Source organism: Podarcis cretensis (assembly GCF_951804945.1).
Source record: "Podarcis cretensis genome assembly, chromosome: 7".
Taxonomy (NCBI): Eukaryota; Metazoa; Chordata; class Lepidosauria; order Squamata; family Lacertidae; genus Podarcis; species Podarcis cretensis.
In genome coordinates this window covers 35,547,740-35,569,683 of record NC_137176.1, presented here as the reverse complement: position 1 = coordinate 35,569,683, position 21,944 = coordinate 35,547,740, and the positions used below count along the sequence as shown (strand labels likewise).

The 21,944-nt window shown below is 46.5% G+C and overlaps 1 protein-coding gene across 3 annotated transcripts in view; it reads left to right on the top strand.

Annotated features, from left to right (window-relative positions):
• The first annotated feature begins 1,997 nt into the window (after positions 1–1,997).
• The window catches only part of NFATC1 (nuclear factor of activated T cells 1), a 131,286-nt gene continuing 111,339 nt past the window's right edge, over positions 1,998–21,944 (top strand). Inside the window, exon 1 of one of the 3 annotated variants that reach the window (XM_079983765.1) lies at positions 1,998–2,584. In XM_079983765.1, the coding sequence (XP_079839891.1) occupies positions 2,566–2,584 (19 nt within the window). In that variant the 5' untranslated portion in view covers positions 1,998–2,565. Of the gene's footprint in view, positions 2,585–14,888; positions 15,114–21,944 lie in introns of those variants that run through there. The other 2 variants (XM_079983766.1, XM_079983767.1) reach the window with 2 other exon arrangements.

Below are 21,944 nucleotides of genomic sequence, written 5' to 3'. Positions count from 1 at the left end.
AAGGAGGCTTCGTGTGTTCCTCCCACCAACACTCCTCCTTGGTTTTTCATTTGTCCCCCAATTCCCTCCTACCCAACAAAGGGCGGGGGCTACCCTTCGTGCATCTGCGGACGCCATTCCCAGTTCAAGACCGGGAAGCGCCAAGCCGCCCCAACAGTGGCAAAAGGGGAGCAGAAAAGCTAGGAAATGTCCCTATTGTATCGGCTCGGATTCTGTCCAGTATGTAGCAGTAGATGATAACGCTCCTATGTAGACCGGCTGATGTAGCCACATATTGGGCACACATCACTTGGGTGTTAAAGGATTTGTACCTGTAGCCCACTCAAGAATTTGGGGTGGAGCTGCAAAATCAGGGGGAGAAGGGCCCGTTGCAACGCTTCCGGATAGGAAGAGAGGTCATAGAATCATAGAAACGTAGAGTTGGAAGGGACCTCGAGGGTCATCTAGTCCAACTCCCTGCAAAACAGGGCTCTTTTGCCCAGCGTGGGTCTCGAACTCACAACCCTGAGGAAGTCTAACCTCTACCAATCTTACTGAGCTCTCCTAACCTGAGAAACGTGGCATATTGACTCGGGATCAACCCTACTGATTTCTGTGAAGGGTTTGTCAGCTTCTCAGAGTCTCAAAAAGCGCGTCGCGACGAGCCTCTTCCATCCCAACCCATCCACAGGCCGAGCAAGCCTGCCTCGGCGCGCCCTCCCCGCGCGCACGTTCTCGCCTTCCGAACTCAACTCTGCAAAGAACTCCTGCAGGAGCTAAAAAGCGGGGAGGGCCGTGCGGCGCCCCTTCTTTCGGAGATCTCTCTCGCTACACTAAAATTTCACTGACGTTGTGAAGCACTTAGGAGCCTCGAGCTCGTTTGGGGAGGAAACCGCCCCAGAAGTTACACTAAGCTCTGTCTGAGGTCCGTGCCAAATGTAGCACGTTTTCAGCAGTTCCCGAACACAAATAACCGGCTTCTACTTATTCACTGAGTCGGCAGAGCTTCCTTTCCCCCAGACAAATGGAGTGTTGTGAAGTAGATTTACTGGGTGGTGGTTGTTATTTTTATTCATGCGCCCGAGATTTTAACCGCCCAGATCTTCTTTTTGTCAACTCCAGCGAGGAATTATACCCACCCTCCCGTTTTTAAATTTTGGCAAATCAAGAGCAGCAGTGATATAATGCAAAACGCTCGGCGGGAAAGGATTGAATTAACAGAAGGCTTGAACGATACCAAAGCCCCGCATACTGTTTGGGGCCTTCATAAAAAGTTATCGCAGCCTATACTTTCAAGTGCCACTGTGTATTTGTGTATTTTTGTGTGCGTGTGTGTGTTTTGCTTTAAAGAGGGAGGAGCTGTAAACGCGCCACTTCACTCCTCCCGGGTTGATTTTGCCATTTCAAAACGGCGCTGCTGAAATATTTACGGAATAAGACCCATCTCAATAAATCTCAGTTATCGAAACTAACTCTTCGGAGTCTGTTAGTAATTTAGCAGAATGGGATTTTCCTTCCTGATGCTTGCCAGTTGATGCTCTTTTCCAAATTTCCACAGCGGGGGAAGCCTGAGATTTTTTCCCCCTTTCCTCAGCCTAATGATTTCAGCATGCGTGGTCCCTCTCCGCTCCTCTCTCCAGCCCCTCTTCCTCCCACCTTTATTGATCTGCGGCTCACATTTCTCAGACACCAGGTCCCCCGCGCCCCCAACTTCGGGGATAGATAGACTCGGTTGGGTGGGTGCTCTGGGTCGCAGCCTCGACGGTGGCGAAGATCTGCCTGCTCAGCAGAATCCGCTGGAGGAGGAGCGGAGCTAGAGCGGGGTTCTCCTCTAGGACTTTTCTTCTCCAGCTTGCAGCGCTCTTCTCCGCTGGCTTGGCTGGCTGACTCCTTCGCCAGGCAGCTGAGAGGAGCTCGCAGGACCCGTGACATCACGGGGCTCTGGGCGGGGAGAGGGGCTGGGAGGGCGAAGGAGGGAGGGGGGGGTGTTTTCCAGCTTTAAAAAGGCAGCAGTCACCGAGCAGCCGTGCGTCAGAGAGAGACTTAGAGACTCTGCAAACTTTCCTGATCAAAATAAACCCCGGCCCTGAATAAGACACCAGGAGAAGGGAGGGAGAGCGCGTGTGAGTAACTTCCTAAGCGCTCTCTCTCGCTCCTCTTTGGGGCAGGATCCCTTGCGCCTGCCCTTACCACCCCTCCTTCCCTTCCCTTCTCTCCCCACGTCCCACTCAACGCTCATTTCAATGACATCTGCTTAGGATCCAGCTTTATTCTGTTTTAAAAAACCAAAAAACTCCCTCCCTCCCGTGCGCGCGTTTGGCTTTCCAAATTCCGTGGCGAGAGGGAAACACCAGCTTGGAGTCTCCATTTAATAGCTTTGGAGACGCGCGCTGTGCTACGTGGGCGTGAAGACACGCGCGCGAGAGAGGATCTACCTTCTTCCCTCTGCCTCCACCTCACTTTCTCTCTTTTTGTGCTGAGCGGATGCCAAGCGGCGATCCTCTGAATCAAATCCTCTTGGCGCCTCGAGATCCAGCCCAGTGGTGAAAGGGAAACTTTCGGTGCGCGTCGTCCGGTCGCAGCAGCATGAAATCAGCAGAAGAAGGTAAAGTACCGCTGGTGGCTCTCTCTCCCGGAGCCGCTTTCACCCGCTTTTGCCTCTCCCGATGCAGATTCTTCTCTGCCTTTTCTGACATTTTTGCTGCTGTTGCTTCTGTGGAGAGCCGCGCCAAGGGAAACCCGGGCAGGCGCCGGGCTGTGTTTGCGCGCGTGCGCGTGTCTCTGTGTGTGTGTACCGGCGGGAGGGCCTGGCTGGCGGCTGCGCTTGGGAGGAGGGAAGCGGTGTCCCCCTGGTGTTTCCCCAAAGCAGCCTTCAGGGTTTTTTTCCCCCTTCTTCTTTTTCGTTTTGCCTGCTGCGACTTCTTGCCAATAGGTGTCTCCTCTCCCTCTCTGAACTTGGCTTTGGGCGCTGCGAGATCCTTGAGCTCAAGGCGGAGAAGGAAAGGCTGGGTTCCCCCCCGCGCCCCCTCTTTTAATTTTTATTCTAAGGGGCATCGCCGGAGTCCCTTGGGGTGGGCTGGCTGACTAGCTGCCGGCTGATGCGTGTGGGCAGGCGCCTTGCTTACGCGGGATGTGCAACAGAGCAATGCCTATGGGAGCCGGTGGAAAGGGATCGGAGGGGTGGAGCAGCCTCCTTCTGAAACCAAAGGAATCCCAGGACACAGTGGAGTTCTCAGAGTACGCGGCTGCCTCTGTGCATTGTGCGCGCCGATATTTACAGAGTTAACAGTGTGCAGAACCAATCCAGCCCGTCAAATTACTTCTAACCACTAAATGCTAGCATTTAATAGCGCCGGCTGGGGTAGGAGGAAGCCGATGTCTGACAGAGCACACGCCCTGCTCTAATTAAAAAACCGTTTTACCGTTCTCGATTTCTAAAGTCTAGGAATACTTTCAAACCTTAAGAAAAGACACTAGTCTCCTCCCTTTCCCCAAGTTCTTTCAAAAATGGTCTGTCTGTTTCCTTGGTTCGGCTACCTCCATCTTTCTCCCCTCGCTGTTGCCTTGTTGTGGAGATTCAAGAAACTTTCAGAAAATGGCCTGCATTGCAGGAAAGCAAAGGTGACTCGCTGTTCTAGAGTAGTTCCATGGGCTTCCTGAATATTCCAAAGCAACTGGTTTCATGGGAAGTTGCCTTATAGCAATTCAGAATGTTGGTCCATCTAGCTTAGCACAGTCTAGTTACATGGATTGGCAGAGACTCTCTCAGGTGTCAGGAAAGGCTTTTTGCCAGCCCTACCTGGAGATGCCAGGTATGGAACATGAGACCTTCTGCACAGAAAGCATGTAGTCGACCACTGAACTGCAACACTTCCCAGAACGTAACAGTGTTCTATTTATTTCATATGATTTATATATTGCTTGCTCAAAGCTGTAAAACGACAAAACCAGTTTTAAAACCGCCATTTAAAACATCCAAATAATTAAAACCAGCAGTAAGTGATAAAACAGATCAATACACATGTAAACTTTCTACATGTCTGGGTAGGGTTGTCTAAACAGAAACATTTTTACCAAGCACCGAAAACAGTGAAGGCGCCTACCTGATGCCAATTGGCAGTGATTTTCAGTAACCCCACCTACAAACCAGTTAAACTACTAGAGCAATTGGATTTAAACACAATCCTATGCATATTCACTCAGAATTCGTGGTCTTGGTCAATAGGGCTTCTACCCAATTAAGTATGCAAAAGATTGCACTCTTCAGCTGCACTCCACTTTTTATAACATCTCTGTTAAAGGTCAAGGAGCTATGGGTAAGGCTTTACATCCTAGACCTGAACATTTGCTACCTTAGTGACCATCATAGGATTTACTTCAAATTAATGTGGAATGCACTTTTGAACAGGGGTGCTTGCAATTGTAGTCTTACTTGCAAGCGATTCCTGATGCTCCCAAGGGAAATCAGCTCAACGGAAAGCTGCAAGTCAGAGCATGCTTACTCAAAAGTCGTCCCAATTGATCTCACTGGGACTTACGCCTGAGTGAATGCATTTAGGATCAAGGTCCAATGATGCTCATTCCATGATTAGGATGAGGGGGAAATTAATTAGTTTAAAGTGCTTCAGTTTCCAAATAGTCTGTTGAATGACAATTAAAGGAGCAATCCAATGCACAAGAAACGGACGTAAAGCTACGCCGGTGTAAGTTCAACCAGCGTAAAGTTACGCCAGCTCCTACTTCATTCAGCAGCTGAGTCGCTCCCAGGTTGCTAGGTCATGTGACTGAGCTGAACAGTCTTAGGTTCCCTCCTAAATCCCAGCCCCACCACTACCCCAGCCCCTGGCTGAGCCTGGACTGAGCTGGAATGAGCAAGTTAGTACAGTCATATCTTCTGCTGAGCCAGGGAATATCATCTGAGCCCGACCGTCCAAACCAGAGATCCACTGCATCTGAAGCTGCTCTTCTCATAGGAATGCCCCCTTAAGTGTACTTTTGCAATAGCAGTCGACTACTGTACAGTAGCCAACTATTTTAAAAGGCAGGAAGAAGCAAATGTCACCTCTAAATTGCCTTAAATAATAGGTCAAGACAATTCTTTCATACCACGAACATTCAAAAAAACCAATTATCACTTGATATACTAATATGTAAACTATGAAAAACTTGAACAAAATATTGGCCGGGAGAGCAAGTAACTCCTGCCCCACATAACCAATCACAAGACACAGCACACACACACACACTATTTGAAAGGCAATGACCATGCACTTTGGTGGGCCCTGCCCCCTTCAAATATTTTATGGGGAGGCAAAGGGCCCTCAGCCCCTAGGAGTTGGCTCCTGTGTATTACATAGATAGCTAATGATTCTGCATAGTACTATATTGTATAGAAATAGGTATCACTGTTCCTTTTAAAAAATGAGATCTTCCCTTGAGCTGTAACTTATTTTTACAAATGCCGCCTCTACTTCAACGGGACCTGCTCCTGTGAGTAGAGGAGCAAAGCCCTCAATCTGTTTAGGCAAGTGAAATGAACTTCTCAGCTTCTTGTATGGGACTTAGCACAGCTCTGAACATCTTTGTAACATTTCAAGCTTTATTTTTTCAAAGAAGGCTTCTGGCTTGAAATAACCTTTGCTTTGATATGTGTAGTGTTGTATTGCACACCCCCCCCCCCCAAAATGATGCCAAGACTTAAGTCTGTGGGCTCCTTTACACCAGTCTTCTACAACATGGTACCTTCCAGATGTTTTGGTCGCCTGCTCACATCAACCCTGACCATTGGGCAGTGATGGTTGGGGCTGATGGAAGTTGGAGTCCAACAAGACCTAAAGGCTACCAGGCTGAGGAAGGCTGAAAACACAATCCTGTTAACTGACATTCATTGTGATCTAAGTTACAGATGTTTGCTTGAGATGGCTGAGTAGCTTCCTTTGTTAGCTGCATAATCTCTGTTGTACACCGCTGTTTGGTATAAGATCATCTGCATTCTCCTTCAGAAGGCCTGTACAGTTTTGAACCATTAAAATGACTGGAGCCAACTCATCATGTCGACCCACCAAGAGCTCAATAAAACTTCACAGTTGTCACTGTATGCTTAGGACTGCAAAACTGGGGAGGGCGGGTGCTACTGCAAAGTATTCCTTAGGTCTGATAGTCTTGCTGGTGCTCAGCTTGGCCAATCATTAGTTGTACAGGCTTGTACACGTATGAAGCCATAAAATCAAGGAGCACATGACAAGTGGCACATATATTTGCATGTTGGCTAACAGAGGTTTAAAGGCTGCCAGGAAAGAAGAAAGACAATAGCTTCTAGTGCGGTCAAAATGGCTGAACAAAAGATAGATAGAAAGACAAACATTCAAATATTATACAAACGAGTCTATTTTCATCACATGTTGAGCACATAATTTCTACCTGTGATGTAGCTGTTAAAAGCAAAAGCTCCTTGCTGGAAGCAGAACTATGTGACCCCCTAGTTATTGGGTATGCAATAAGTTTGATCCACTGACCTTAGGTATTTCCAGACCCACTGAAGTATTTCAAGCAATATTTTCTTCACAAACTTTGTAAAATGATGCTACAGTGGACTGGGATGCACTACTAGCAAACAACACTGGGCTGCAGCTTCCAGTTTCTTTGCTAGAGTTCCCCAGATTGCTTTACTCTGTGCGCCAATTCCAGCAACACGTTGCTCTCTACTAGCCCTTTGTCTCTTTTTAACACAACAAAACTCTAATCTAAGTATGAACCTAAGAGGTCTTTTAAAATCACTTTGGTTCTTGGTGAAGTCATTGGCTACAGTGTCCAAAACCTTCTCTGCATTTTAATGCTGCAACAGTTTCATTTGTTTCCTCACAATGAGACTCTCTAGCTTACGCAGGTATATTTGCATGCTCACTGGGTTGTTGTTGGCTCAGTGCTTTTAGTGCTGCTCAGCAGATCTCTTCGATTCATCCTGCAAACAGCTGCACATCTAGCCTGATCCGTTGAGCATATGCATTTCACATTTCTGTTTGAGAAATGCTAACTATTATCACCAACTCACAAAAGAAGCAAAAGCTTTGCACCCTTCTCATTAACTTACGTCTCAACTTTGGACACACTGGTACGTCTCCTATGCAAGTGGAGATGAGTGCAGAATGAAACTGCAGCAACCTCATATTTATTGCCGCCTTGCAGGTGGTGAACTGTGGAGGGCATTTAGGCAAAATTGTCCCAAGACTGAGGGTTGCTCAACCCACTGAGGCAGCTGTTTCTCTCTTATAAATTATTTTTGATTTTGATTTTTCTTTCAAAGATTCCACGATGGTTTGCAAAATCTGGTGGGTCCAGGGAGTGATCAGTGCTTCACCAGAGAATGGGAAAGTACCACCTGCCTTGAAAGAGTCAGTGGTGCATCTCCTCCTTAAAAATACTTCCTTGGACCCAGACGTGTTGAATAATTATTGCCTAGTGACTAATATTCCCTTTTGGGAGGACTGTAGCAGCCGGTGGGTCCCACTGCTGGGGAGCCTCCTGCCTGTTGTCCTGCTTGTTCATAACACCAGGAAGGACTGGGAAAGGCTGCTGTCTGAAATCCTGGAGGGTCAGGGTTGACAATACAAGCTGCAGCAACCAATGACTCAGTATAAGACTGTTTCTCATGTTCCCTGGGTAGACGGCCATTATTAACGCTTTGTTCCTGATATTCATTTAGTGTTCATAGGCTTCTTTGGGTTCTAAGAGCTACATTACACAACAGTTTTCCGAAAATCGCTTCCGATATGTCATTGTCTGTTTCTGCACTCACTTGTTTCCATAGATTAATGGGTCAAATCTTGTTCATTGGAAACACACACACATGTGCACACACATACAATGCGAACACAAATTCTTAATGTATTTTAACCTTAACTTTCAGATATGGGTGCACTATTTGGGGGTGAGGCTTCTTCAGTTAAATGGAACAGGGCTTCCTGTGCCAGTAGCAGTGCTGTTGCGCTCCTTCGCTTTTAAGCATTAAAAGCAAAGACTAGAAATCAAATCAACTAAAAACAGAATGAGCAAAGGGGAGAAACTGTGAGACAAAGGCGCTTATTCTCCTACCCTTTATTTATTTATTTCGGTTCCTCTCCTGCCCCCTCAAATTCCTATTAAAAAATTACCATGATGATTCTGCTCTTCCGGATGGTAGTTTAAAAACTGATGCCAAAGTCCTTAAAAAAAAAAAAATGCCCTGGTGATTCAGCCTAGCAAACTTTGAACAAACAGCTGGGAGCCAAGAAGAAATCGAAAGGCAGGGAAAGCTGGTACATTTCACAACGTAGCTTGTCTTGCCAATCGGCAGTGCAGATGTGCCTCTTAAATCAACAACAACAACAACCCCTTTCATTCAAAGCCAGGTCTCACTCACTCACAAACACACCCTTGCCCAACATCAGAGCACCTAGCTAGTTCCTTGTCAAGATGCCTGGGTAGCATCTTTGCTAAGAATGTTTGAAGCAACAGTGTAAAGGAGCCAGCAATGACTGCCACCAGTTCAGTATCAGATTCTGCAAACTGCCTGGGGCAGGGGGGACCAGGAGCAGATGTTTGCCAGAGCAGTGTAAACCATAATAGAAAATGTGTAAGGCAATATAGTACTTTGTTATGGAAAGTAGGGGGAAGGGAGAGAGAAGCATACTGGATCTCATGGAAAAAAGTTGTTTTTTTTCCTGGCACTCTTTGATGGACTTTTCAGCCATCATCCTGGAAAAAGGGATTCCCAGAGTCTATAGAGGAATACCATTTCCATAACTGCTTTTAAAAACTATTCCTTTGAAATATAGCCTTGAAGATCTGGGAGCTCCGTAGTGCTGGCTTCTGGGACGGTGAGGTCATTTGCATGTTGCAGACTTTAAAACTATCTTGGCTAAAGGGAAACACTGTATTTTTCAAGTAGGCAATTAAAGCCTTGTTTATAAAAAGCTCATTTTTAAAGATTTAATTACAAGCCAAACAATGCAAATAACAGCTTCTTGTTAAAGGGGTGGGGGAAACAACTACTTTGCATTGTGGTCCTAAAGACACTTACTGTGCGGCACTCCCACTAAATTACTGGATCAGGGTTTACCAAACCTGGGTCTCAAGCGGTTTTTAGACTACAATTCCCATCAACCCTGACCACTGGTCCTGCTATGTAGAGATGATGGGCATTGTAGTCCAGCAGCAGCTGGAGACTTAAGTTTGGGAATCCCTTTACTGGTTTATTCTGGAATGATTTCAGAGTGAGTGTGAGTACTGTGGGTGCTAGGAGCTAAAACTATAGATTGGAAGGAGTATAGGTCTGATGAGCAATAGGAATATTGGTTGGAGCATATGGTCTTCATGTCTGCCCTAGACTTTTGTTTATTGTTCTGGACATTATTCTGGGCTTTAATTAATGACAGCACATTTTATAAATGTGAAGCCCCAGTGTTTTGGAACATACATTTTAATTAGTACATTGTATGCATGTCTGTTGTTATTAAAATTCTTTTTTCTCGTGTGATTTATATAACAATTGGCACTAGTGGGTGCTGCAGCTAAATAATATGTGGTAATAGTGATGACTGCTAATGCTATTCACTATCCCCTCCCAGAAGATTGGTGATCCTTAGGAAGTGGGGTGCGGGAAACAGCTTGAAGGGAAATGTATGTTTAGCCTGATCCACAAATCGCTTAAACTCAAGCTCTCAGATCTAAGCTACATTAGTGCAATGGAAGCCAAAGACTTGAGTTGAACCGCCTTGTGGATTGCAACCTAGCAGCCCATTCCTAAAACTTGACTACTGCAAGGTCAGGCAGTGCCAAAAAACACACAAAAAACCACCCCACCCCAAATACACCGTTGCACAATCTAAGGACTAGAAAAATGTACTTAAGCTTAAAATAAGACCCAGCAGGTGAAGATTTGAAACCCAGGTTCAGCTGACCTTGGTTGCAACACAACTTGCTGTTATTTCGTAGCCTATGAATGCAACACATCTGCAGACAATTCCCCTTCCTTTCACTGAGGGTCTTGTTGGTTGGAATCAAAAGCAGGCTGCTTGCAAGCTCTCGATCAGCTATTCTCACAATTGCCAGCCCACTCAGACAAGCAGCTGCCATTCATCCTCAAGGCTTCATCATGTGTCAGCCAAGAAGATACAAGTGCATCCTAATCAGTGTGCTCTGGGAAACTGGAAACCTTTGTCGATTAGACTGTTGTCTGCCAGTGGAATGAAATACAAACCTTATCACTTGCCAGGTTCCCTGGTGACTGTATCAGACTTTTTAGCTGAACCCCCCATTCCTTATGCCCTCCAAAAGGATGTGTTGTTTATGACATTAAGCCTAGTTAGCTTGCTATTGCTTTTTTTACTTTGTAGGAGGTTAGGCAGCAGAGATGAAGAAAAGCAAAGAAACAATGTGAGAGATGCGAGTCTTTTCCCAAAAAAGTGTGTGCATTGTGTGTGTGTGTGGGGGGGGGGTAAGTAACATTCAGAAATCATCAACTGGAACAACCCCACTTCCTTGGAACTACAAACCCTACTAAGGACCCATTCACAGCACTTTTTCTAAACAGGAAGTCGAGTCAGCCATAGTTTATTTATTTTTTAGTAAATTTGTTATGTTGAACTTGCCTCGTAAACATCTCAGAATGAAGAGAAGGAAAAATCCACGGGCGCAAATCATTATTTTATCAGCTGCTTCCCAATTTTTGAACAGAAATGTTATTCTCCAGGGAAAGCTGTTCAAAATAAGTTATCAAAAATACAATCCTGTCCTGCTTGCTCCAGATGGAATTCCTTGCTTCAACAGTACCACTCAGATTTACTGTTCACAGAAAAGTTGTTTTTCCTCACATTTGTGGGTACTTGATGATGGATGGCATATGTGCAGCTGGTTAAACATGACAAAATTACTGCAAAGGCCAGCTTTGGCTGACTTCAGTGCATAAAAACTGGTCATGCGATTGACCTGGAAGCCAATGTGTCCTCACCAAAAGAAAGCAAAATGTCTCTTGAGCACTTAATCATCCAGGTCTGGTGACTTAGCAAAAGATAGTTCAGAGCAAAGAACGGTGGTTGAGGAAGACAGAAAAATGCATTTTCAGGTGCCAACAGCGACAACAACAATTCGTGTTAAGGAACAGACCTTACATATTTCAGGTATCTTACATTTACATTTTAATTCCCAAGAATGCTTCTGCAAGAGATCACCATGACCAAAAATTCATCACATGAGAGGAACGCAGGACAAAAGCACAGGGGCCTGCTTATAAGCTGCACATAGATATGCCAGAATTCTTGGATTCTCTCTATATCCATATCTAAGTGGCAGGTAGGCATCCCCAGAAAATGACAATACACCCTACTCCCCAAAAGCAGACATTAGCACATCCAAAATTCCTGAAGCAGATTTAAAGTTCACAGATTTTCTCTTGGAGTTGTAACATGCATCTCATGGAGGGTGAGTCTATCAATGGTGACTAGTCATGATGGAGTCTGTGTCCTGCCTCCATAGTTCAGTATGCTCCTGAATACCAGTTACTGGAAAACCCAGGAGGAGAGAGTATTCTTGCAACTGGTTGGTGACCAGGATGCGGGACTAGATGGACCATTGGCCTGACCAGCTGGTTCTTCTTACATTCATATGTTTTTGAGACCTCTGCCGTTTCCTTCAGACACAGGCTGGACTCATAAATGTGTCTGTTAGGGGCATTTAATATGGACCAGTTGTTGGGTCTCCGATGTAAACCGTCTTTCAAAACACAACCTTGTTCCCCTCTCACAATTTAGTTCTAACATGTGCGTTGTACATACATAACTTCTAAAGAAACCCAGATTAGATGTAATGCTGGAAGACAAGGCTGTCTGTCCCATGCAGGCTGTTTCAGGTGGTGAAATTCAAGAGGGATATATGATGAAGGCAGGAACAGATGTCTGAATGAGGCTTCTTGAAATGTCGGCTGTAGCGTCCTGGAAGAAGGTTCTTTTTTGGTGCTTCCATTGGCAAAACGTTTTAGGCCAGCACTGTTGAAAGGGTTACACCCTTGTTTAACTTTGCAACGGACACAGGCATTCTCGTGACTATCGTTAGGGAAATTTGCAGAATGCTCATCTTCCCTGAGAAAGACACACACACACACACACACACACACACACACACACACACGTACACGTGTCTGATTCTTGCATGCTTCTGGAGGCACAAGTGTGTCCACCGTTTCTGGCCACAGCGGAAGCAACACTCCGAGCCAACTCCTATGGCCTGGTTGAGACTGTAGGTTGAATGGATCGATGTGCAGCCGCACGCAAAGGATGCAGCTGTGCAGCCTGTCCATTCAGTCGACAAGCACTGCCACCTTCACAAAGACACGTGAAGTGAAATGGTGCCCCTAACACAGTACCTGTGGGTTTGGATTTATGGTGTGAAGTAAATGCCCGACAGCTTCATTGTCCCTTGCCCCCAGGACTGCCATTGCTAGAAACAAAATGTTAACACATGGCTGCGGTAGGGTCTCCCCTGTAAGATGTGGCCTGCCCAATATACTTTTACCTCCAAACCTTGAGGGAGCCATTTGGATTATTATTATTTATTTATTTTCCCTAGGCAGCAAGTGCATTGCTAAGCAATGAGGACAAAAGAAAAGATATGGCTGGGTTTTTTGTTTTGTTTTACTTCCACCCCCGTTGCCATATAGCAAAGGGGGATTCCCACCCCCTGGTCCTCGTTTGTTATTTTAATTGTACCTGGTTATCTAAAACAGCTTTTATTCCACCCGCTGGCTTGCCTAAGAGGGCTGCATGCTGCTCCCAGCTCCAGCGCTGCCGCCCCTGCCACCTACCCTGGCTCTGGGCACCAAATACCAGACGTGAGTTTCAAGAGTTGGCAACTTTTGGCACCAACATGTCTCAGGGTGTTGGCTGGCTTCTCAGGGCTATGATTGATAACCCTCTCTTCTTTGGAATAACTTGGTGTGTGGGTTTGGTTCACACCATTACTGCATGTTTTGTTCCGCAAGAACCTTCGCTCTCTTTTGAACAAGTTGTGATCTGGGTTGTAGGTGTGGGCTTTTTGGGCTCGGGTGATTTGTACTCTCTCACCTGCTGTCTCCAAGATGGGCCAAATGCTTCATGGATCCAATTTAGGTTACCATCATGTTTGCCCTTCGATGAACGTGAAGAACAAAAACACAGGGACTATAGAAAAGAGGGCAGGAAGAAGGGCTTAAGTGTCTCCTCCACGATTGGCTGTTGTGGGCTAATATCCTCTGGGTATTTTATTATTTGTTTTTTCAGTTTATATCTTGCCCTTTCTCCAGAAGCCCAAGAATGATCAAGCAGTAAAAATGTCCACTGTTGTAGGGCCCCTCTAGACTGGTGTTTTATTGTGGGCATGTTGTACAACATGACCCAGTAGTAGTATTTATTTGTTTAATTTTTATACCACCTTTTACCAGAAGATCACAGGGCAGTTCACAACATTAAAATTCATAAAAATACAAGATGAGAAGACAAACAAGAACACACATAATAAAACAGAAAGAAACCATGAGAAGTGAGGTTACAGGGAACCAGGCAGAGGGCCTTCTCAGTAGTGGCTCCTGCCCTGTGGAACGCCCTCCCATCAGATGTCAAGGAAATAAACAACTATCTGACTTTTAGAAGACATATGAAGGCAACCCTGTATCGTGAAATTTTAAAAGTCTATTGTTTTACAATTTTTATGTGCTGTAAGCCACGCAGAGTGGCTGGGGAAACCCAGCCAGATGGGTGGGGTATAACAAAACAACAAAACACCACCACATTTGAAAGGCCATAGATTGTTAATTAGCCAAAGGTTTGGTCATAGAGAGAAAATGTGCAACTAAGGTGCCAGTTGAGCCTCCCTGGAGAGAACATTCTACACACGGGGAGCCACCACAGAAAAGGCCCATTCTCAAGTTGTCACTCTTTGGACCTCTCATGGATGAGGCATTGAAAAAGGGCTTCAGATACTGATCACAGGGTCCAGATCAGTTCATATGGAAAGAGGAGGTATACAGTATTACCAATGGCTTTATTCTGCTTTATTAGTTCTGTGCTTTCCCAATGCTACATTATTACTGTCTGAAGGGCTATAGCACAACAAAATTGGAAACGTTATGGGTTTTCAGCAGGAAGGTTTTTAAACACACAGGGGAACATGCTGGGGGGGGGGTTCCTGGCCACCCACTAAATATATTCATAGAATGTACTCTTTTTTTTTGGAAGGGAATATTAATTTCATAAAATTTCTACGCCTCCGCATCTGCCTTTGGATACGCATCTGCGGGAAAAAGCCCGATTGCTAAGATGTGAGGCAACTTTCAGACCACATCACCAAGGCCATTGGGGTTGTGGAAGGGAAGTGTACATGAAAGGGGTGGTGGTGCAGAGAGTAATGGAAGCAAATAACGCTGCAGCCAACTTGAAAGGAAGGAGGAGGTAGACCCCCCTCCCCCCCAGGAGCCTAACTCGGACAGGTGGCCGCGGCAGAGGAGACGAGAGGCCAGCGTCCCTCTCCTGGCTGCACCCCCCCCCTCCGGGCCTGTAACCCGAGCAGAGAGGGTTTATTTTAAAAAAAGAGGAACCAGCCAGCGAGCGAGAGCGCGAGGCGGGCAGAGCAAGCCGCTTGTTGATGTTTCCGGGTGTAGATCAACAAAGGCAGGGGGAGGATCCCGCAGACAGGCAGCGATCGGGCGATAAGCGAGCGCGCGCCCCAGGCTCGCCTTACAGCCGCCCAGGAGGGGCCGCGCCGTCCCGGGACCTGCAGCCAGCCAGCCAGCCAGCCAGCCAGCCAGCCAGCAGCTCCTGGGTAGCTTTGCCGGGCGCGGAGGTCAGCGCGACCCCCAGGCCTGTCCAGAGGCGGCGGCGGCGGCGGCGGAGGAGGAGGAGGAGGAGGCTCCTGGCTCGCTGGCGCGGCAACAGGTGTCCGGGGGCTGCGAAGGGAGAAGACCGTCCGCGGCAACTTTCCCCCCGCGCCGTCGGAGAAGGAGGAGGTCGCTGCCGCTGCCGCTGCGTCTCCCTGCCAAGCCATGACCAGCCTGGAGGAGGAAGAGCCCGAGTTCGATTTCGATTTCCTCTTCGAGTTTAACCAGAGCGATGAGGGCGCCGGCAGCAAAGGTGGGTGGCGAGGCAACGGCGTCCGGCCTCTCGGGATCTAAGGTGGCGGGGGGGGGGAGAGAAGAAGTTTATTTGCAGCACGTTAAATATAGCGGTTCTTCTGGGACGGAGGAAGAACGGTCTTCAGCAGAGGCGGAGCCGAGGGAGGGAAGGAGGGAGCCATCTGGAGGCGCCTCCCGGGGCTGCGATGGAAGCGTCTCTCTCTCTCTCTTCTTTCCCCTAAGGGACGGGTCAGCTCGGATCAAGCGAGCAGAGTTTCCCCGCAGAGGTGGTGGTGGGCACTCTGACTCCTCCCCTTGGGAGTTTTTAAGGAGAGCACACTTGGATTAGTTGAGATTCCTGCATCGCAGGGGGTTGGACTGGATGACCTTTGGGGTCCCTTCCAACTCTAAGGTTCTAGGAGGTTGCCTGTTCCAAATGGCTCGCGAAACAGGTGCTGCTGCTGCTGCTGTCTCAGGGTAATGTGACCTCCTTTTCCCACCTGTGTAACCTTTTTTTAAAAAAAAGAGGGAAAGGGAAAAGTAGAATTCAGGTTTCATAGATGCGTGTTGAGAAGCCTTTGCAGATGTGTGCGGATAGAAGGAGTAAAGGCAAAGCAAGTGTCTTTTTGCGGAAAGGCCCTCTCAGATGCAGCATCCAGCAGAAACTGCTGGATCTGGCCAACGGCCCATCTAGGCCAATGTCCTGTTCCCAAATAGTTGCTGGTGAGAAACCAGCCAGCAGGCTTGGAGCGCAAGAGCGTGCTCCCCTTCTGTGGTTTCCAACAACTGGGATTCAGAAGCATTTGCCGCCTGCGTGGCTGCTGTGAGGTCAGTGGGATAAAAGTGATCAAGGCACGCTGCAGCAAGCTGCCTTCTGTGCTGGAGAGTCAAAGGGCTTGACAGGCTGGAGGGTCAAAGAGGCTGAAGAAAGAGGAAGGGGAGTGGGAGGGAAAACGCCATGAGCCAGGGCAGCCTGTGCTTTGGGATGGGCTATAGACCAGGTTTTACGTACTGGTTACACCAGTGCTATTTTCCTAGAAAAAGAGGTGCCAGAACTCACCATGAACTCCTCCCTTGTTCTCTTAGAATGGCAATGGCGCCCACCTGAGAAATGCTGGAAATGAGTTCTGGCTGGAAAAAAGGCCTGGGTTACATGGAACCTTTTTGGCTGCCCCACTAACAGCAAACCCCAGTGTCACACCATCATAGTCCTTGTCAGTTATGTGTATGCCACCTTCTCATAGTCAAAACCATGGCATGTGGTGTGTGTATACTTCTCTGCGTACTCATTTGTGTTCTCCGAGCATGCTCAATAGGAACCTTTGGCTAGAAGACATGGGAGGATCTTACAGATCTCAGCTTGGGGAAACTTGAGTTGGTCCTTGCATCAGTCTGGGAGCAGAAGGGCCTTTGAAGACAGTCCTTGATGAAAGGTTCCCAGCAATACTACTCAAGCCCAGCAGTTGCAGGAAACCTCTGGGGCCAGCCTCTTTCCTGATTGCTCAGCTCGAAAAGTTCTGTGGGGGTGGGGGGGGGGTTGTTTGCCACATGCTGCTTGAAGGAGGAGGGACTGGTGATGACTGGGTGGGGATGCAGTTCTCACAAGCAGCTTGAATGTAAGCAGTAGCTTCCCCTTCCCCCATCCTGAGAAGCTGGCCATCACTTTTCTGTGGAATACTGTGGATATGTAAGAGTAAGTATCTGGGTTCCACTGGCAGTGTGAGGCCTTACAGTTCATGGTGCAACTCAAACACTATTTTAAAGGCTTGTTTCCCCCCTGCCAGGCTTAGGCTGGCTCAGCCAGGAGTAATTCCGCTGATGAACAGAGTTTGGATCTCATGCAACTTTATGCCAGCTTAATTTCATCAGCTTGCTCTATGCCACTTTCTTGTGTATAAGATTGTTCCTTGAATGATAGTAAAAGTAGATGCCAGGGAAGACCTCTGAAAGCCGAGGAGCCATCACTGAAAAGGCTGCTTCTGGTTGCCACGTGTCCTATTTCAGATGGTGGAGGCACCTGGGAAACAGGTGCTAAACAGGGCAGGACCCTGATCGAAGCAGAACTTTGAATGGAGCTTAGTATGTGTCAAACCATTGGTGTCACCACCATCTCTTGAGAGAAGACTGACAAATAGAGCCCTCAAATGTGTGGTGGCACAATTTAGGCACCTCACATCTTTCCAGTCCAAGAAACCAGAAAAATTCTATGTTTGAACAGGACCACCGTACCTCTTATTTTGGAGGATATTCCTATCCATATTTTCCCCTATGCAGGTTTGCTTGAGATCTTAAACATTCCCTAATGCAGTTACTCTTGAAGCATCTTGTGAATTGTGAGCATTCTTCCATATTTTCAGATCTGGCCTGCAACACAGAACCCACTTACATTTTCTGCCATATATGAGTCAGTCTTTTCTCAGAGACAGGATGGTGATACCGTTGGTTTGATCCATGCTAGGTGTTGGGCTACGATCCAGTAGTGAACAACTTTATATCAGTGTGCGACATGACCCAGTACTATTACTTTCCTTGGAAGGGTGTCATATCTGTGGCACCTGGAAAAAGTCTAGCTGCAATCCCTGAGATGCCTCCTAGCCAGTGCCGGATTTACGTATAAGCTAAAGAAGCTATAGCTTAGGGCCCCACTCTCTTGGGGGCCCCCCCAAAAATTAAAGGAAAAAACCACTGGATGTACCTTTCCAAAATATAAGATAAAAAACAAATAAAATAAAACCTACATACAGCAACAATGTTTTGTGTTGTGTAGGCTCCTATTTGTTATGTGCAAATGGCTTTAGATACCTATTAGGTCCATAAATTACCATACAGCGTGCATTCAACACAAAAAGAACAGCGGCAATTTGTTGTTGACAAAGGGTAGCTGGACATATAAAGGGCCCTATTACCTTCAGTAGCTCAGGGTCTCATCAAACCAAATCTGGCCCTGCTCCCAGCTCTGAACATGCACAGACCAGTTCATACTAAACATTTCCTCAGGCAGTTGCATACCCACATACACTGCTGGCTAGAGATATCAGCCCAGAGGCACAGAGCAAGATATTTATATGACTAAGTTCCACAGGAAGTACCAGTCCTTCCTGTGTCTCCTGTGGGTATGATGAGGACAGGCACAGATGCATACATTGTCTGTGGATCTAGTTAGGGAACACAGAACAGAAAACGGCACAGGAGAAGTGCATGCCTTACTTGGAGACTGTTTTGGGGTCTTCCTCTTCCCCTCTCAACATTGTTCCTGGAGGAGGCCAGGTGTGGCCTTTATGTTCAAGTACCACTTCCACCTCCTCAGCTCTTCTTAGTACAGGCAGATCTGAACAGTCACACCAATAAATCTCGTTGTTGTTATTTGAACACAAGAATCCCCCTCACTCTGGAAGATTAAATACTATGGGAGATCCTGCACTAAAAAAAATAAACCCTTTTCAAACTAATTTGTATGTTGTGTTTTATATTATGTGGGTATATATGTTGCCTGCCCTGGGGCCTTATGGTGAAGGGCAGGTAAGCCAACAAATAATATCTTGGATAGCAATGGGATCCCATGGTGATGGAGATGTGGCCAGGGAAGGGCAAGCAAGGTTTTCACCTGATCTGACCTAGCAGGATATAAAAGTGTACGGACAGGGTCATGTCTTCCCCATGACCACTACCACCCAGTGTTCAGAACCTGGTTCTGTTTATCCTTGTCATACAGCTGTCATACAGCATTTTCAGTGGACTGCGTTCAGTTCAGTAGCTGCCCTTTTATGCAGCCCCAAGTACTTTTACACACAGTGCAAGGGGTGAGGAACATTTTTGAGGCAGAGGGCCACATTCCTTTCTGTGCAACCTTCCAGGGGCCGCAGACCAGAAGCGTGCTGGAGCAGCGAATGTATATTTTCCCCTTTATGCAGTAATTTCTATACATTCACACACATTCTAGCCAGGCAAAAACTAATGAGGAGGCTGCAGAGCTGAGAGGTTGTGGTGTGGGGAGAGTCTGGAGGGAGGGATGGATAGGTTTGGAGGGCCACATTTGGCCCCTGGGTGTGAGGTTCCCCAACCCCTGAGACAGTGTATATTTTGTGCAAATATAATGCAAACACCATTGATTTGAATTGCATGACGAGAGCAGTGTAGTCCTGTTTTATTTGTGCTGCTCCACCCCTCTAAGTCAATGAACATCTTTTGGTCAATATCCAGGTTTCCTAAGGCATCTGGTAAAAGGATTTGTATGGGTGTTAAATATATTAATGATGCGTGGCATGATAAAAATCAACCAAACATATCTCTCTCTGAACTGCTTGCAGAGCAGCTGGGTGTTTTGTGTCGTGTGTCAATGTCTCACTTTGAATCATTTATCAAATCCGAATACTGGGGAGATGAGGGAGCTGAGTATATTAGTAAGAAAGAAAAAAGAGGGAGAGAGAACAAGAGAAGCCGCCAGGAGCTCAGAGTCTCTGCTGCACATGCAATGCTAGAGAGGACTGAGTTGTGTTGGGAATACAGCCTGATCATTAACAGCTTTTCCGGATCTCGGGTTTGTAAGTAGGGAAGACTCAGCGCTTGGGGCATTTGTCTCCTGGGAAGGAAGGAAACAAACATTGTATGTGAAGGAAGTGAAGAAGCCTTGACTTGTTTGTTTCAATCAATCAATCAGGAGTACAGGATTCTTTAAAAGCACCTGAAGCTGAAAAAGACATGTTAAAACTGCAGGTAGCTTCAATTCAGAAATATACAGACAGAATAACCTGAATGGTAAATGCATGGTTTTATTTTGTAGTGGGGTCAGAGCTGCTAGTTCCTATGAGTGCAAGGGGATTCTTGTACCACTGAGTCAAGTTAAATTATACACACACACACACACACACACACACACACACACACACACATGCACATACATTTTAAGCCCCCATGGTTGCAGAGGGCTAGGTAGAAAATGTGACTTCAGCAGAATGTCAGAAATGCAAACATGCAAGGTCAAAAAAGTAGCCAGCTAAGGAGTGGCCAGGGGAAATCCATTAGCCTCAAAGGACTCCGCTGCTGCTCAAAGTGATGTCAAGGAGCTCTTCAACAGATTAATACACCTCTCGAAAAGGAGAATAGAAAATCACACATGTTCAAAGGGTGTGTCTACGGCATAGGGGTGCTCCATGTTGAGTCATCTCTGCTTCATCCTGTAATGTTTAGGGATGCTTGCCCATGTTGTAGTGTTAATTTCTTCACCACCAGCAGCAGCCAGGGATGTGGAAAAGCTGCAAGGAAACTCGCAACTTGAACCGGGTTAAGCATATCATGTAGTTCCACTCCGACTGAGTTGCTAGCAGGGCCGGTCTGGTGAAATTTGGTGGCTACAGGAAGCTCAGATGAATGACAACTCTCTAAATATTTCCAAACAACCTCTATTTCTGTGTGCTTTTGTAAACTGCAGCTGCTTCTTCATGGTTAACAGGCAGCACACACACACACACACACACACACACACAAGCATAATCTGGTTTGTTTTCGGCATTGGCTTTGAGAAAAGGACTTACAGTAGTACCTTGGGTTAAGAACTTAATTAGTTCTGGAGGTCCATTCTTAACCTGAAACTGTTCTTAACCTGAGGTACCACTTTAGCTAATGGGGCCTCCTACTGCTGTCGTGCGATTTCTGTTCTCATCCTGAAGCAAAGTTTTTAACCTGAGGTACTATTTCTAGGTTAGCGGAGTCTGTAACCTGAAGCGTCTGTAACCCAAGGTACCATTTGTACCGATCTGATGTTGAAGAGTGAATGGAGCCATTTTGCTCCAAGTTGAGTTATTGAAGTAAGAAGACCGGGGGTGGGGTGTTGCTTGTGCTCTGGCCGATTTGTTTGGAAGCTGTGCTGGTTTGTGTGGAAGAAGAAGCTCTCTTTTCTTTTGCGCAACATGCGTCTGTGTGCCTAGTACACTTTCATGTGTTTACTGTGCATAATTATGCTCTCTCACACTTTATCTCAAAACATTTGTGATGAATACCAACAGTCTGAGACAAATCGCATATACATTTTAATCTGTATGAGTTGTAGTTGGAAATAAGATTTTAAAAATGGTTTTTCATATAACATTTATCTCCATCTTAGTTTTGTGTGTCCTTTTATTTATCTTCAGGCATTTTGTTCATTCGCTTTTTGCTTGTTGGAGTCAGTGTTAAAAACTCCCGCGAAGACTTTTGCCCCCAAAAAACTTTGCTTTGAAGTGCAATCTAGGAAGAGATCATCACTAACAGAATGCAAGTTTGAGGGAAGCTCTCTGTAAATGTCCTTCTGGTGGATCCCCTTATCTGTGGGTGAACTTTGGCAGGCTCACCTGGTAACAGCAGGCAGCTGCAGTGTCGCTTAGCAGCAGAAAGCCACCATTCAAATTTCCCACAATGCCCTGGTGCAGTACTATGTAAGGGTCTTTGGAGGAAATTAAAATGGTGGCTTTGAGACTCAACTGCCCAGTGCTGTTACAAAAGAAGTTTTTTTAAAGGTTGACCAGGGTTAAGTGGCATTTGTGGGCTCTAACAGAGCGCTGGGAACTATGCGTGCCGATGCTGAGCCTGGAAATAATATTGAGAGAAGTTATTAGGAAGACTTCATTTCCTCATAGCAACGTTATTAAGCGTTGAAACACAGCATTTTCAAATGCACCGTTCTCTGACAGAAGCTACACCGAAAGAAAGTCCTTGTAGGGAACACTGTATAAAGCATAATGCACATTATGCAAATAACATGTGTGGCCAATCTACAGGTGCCACAATTCACACAGGTAGCAGGCATGTCTGGACAGAAGCACAGGGACCCACGGGGCCCAGGTACGTCATAGAGTCAGACCTTCCTCTCCCGTGC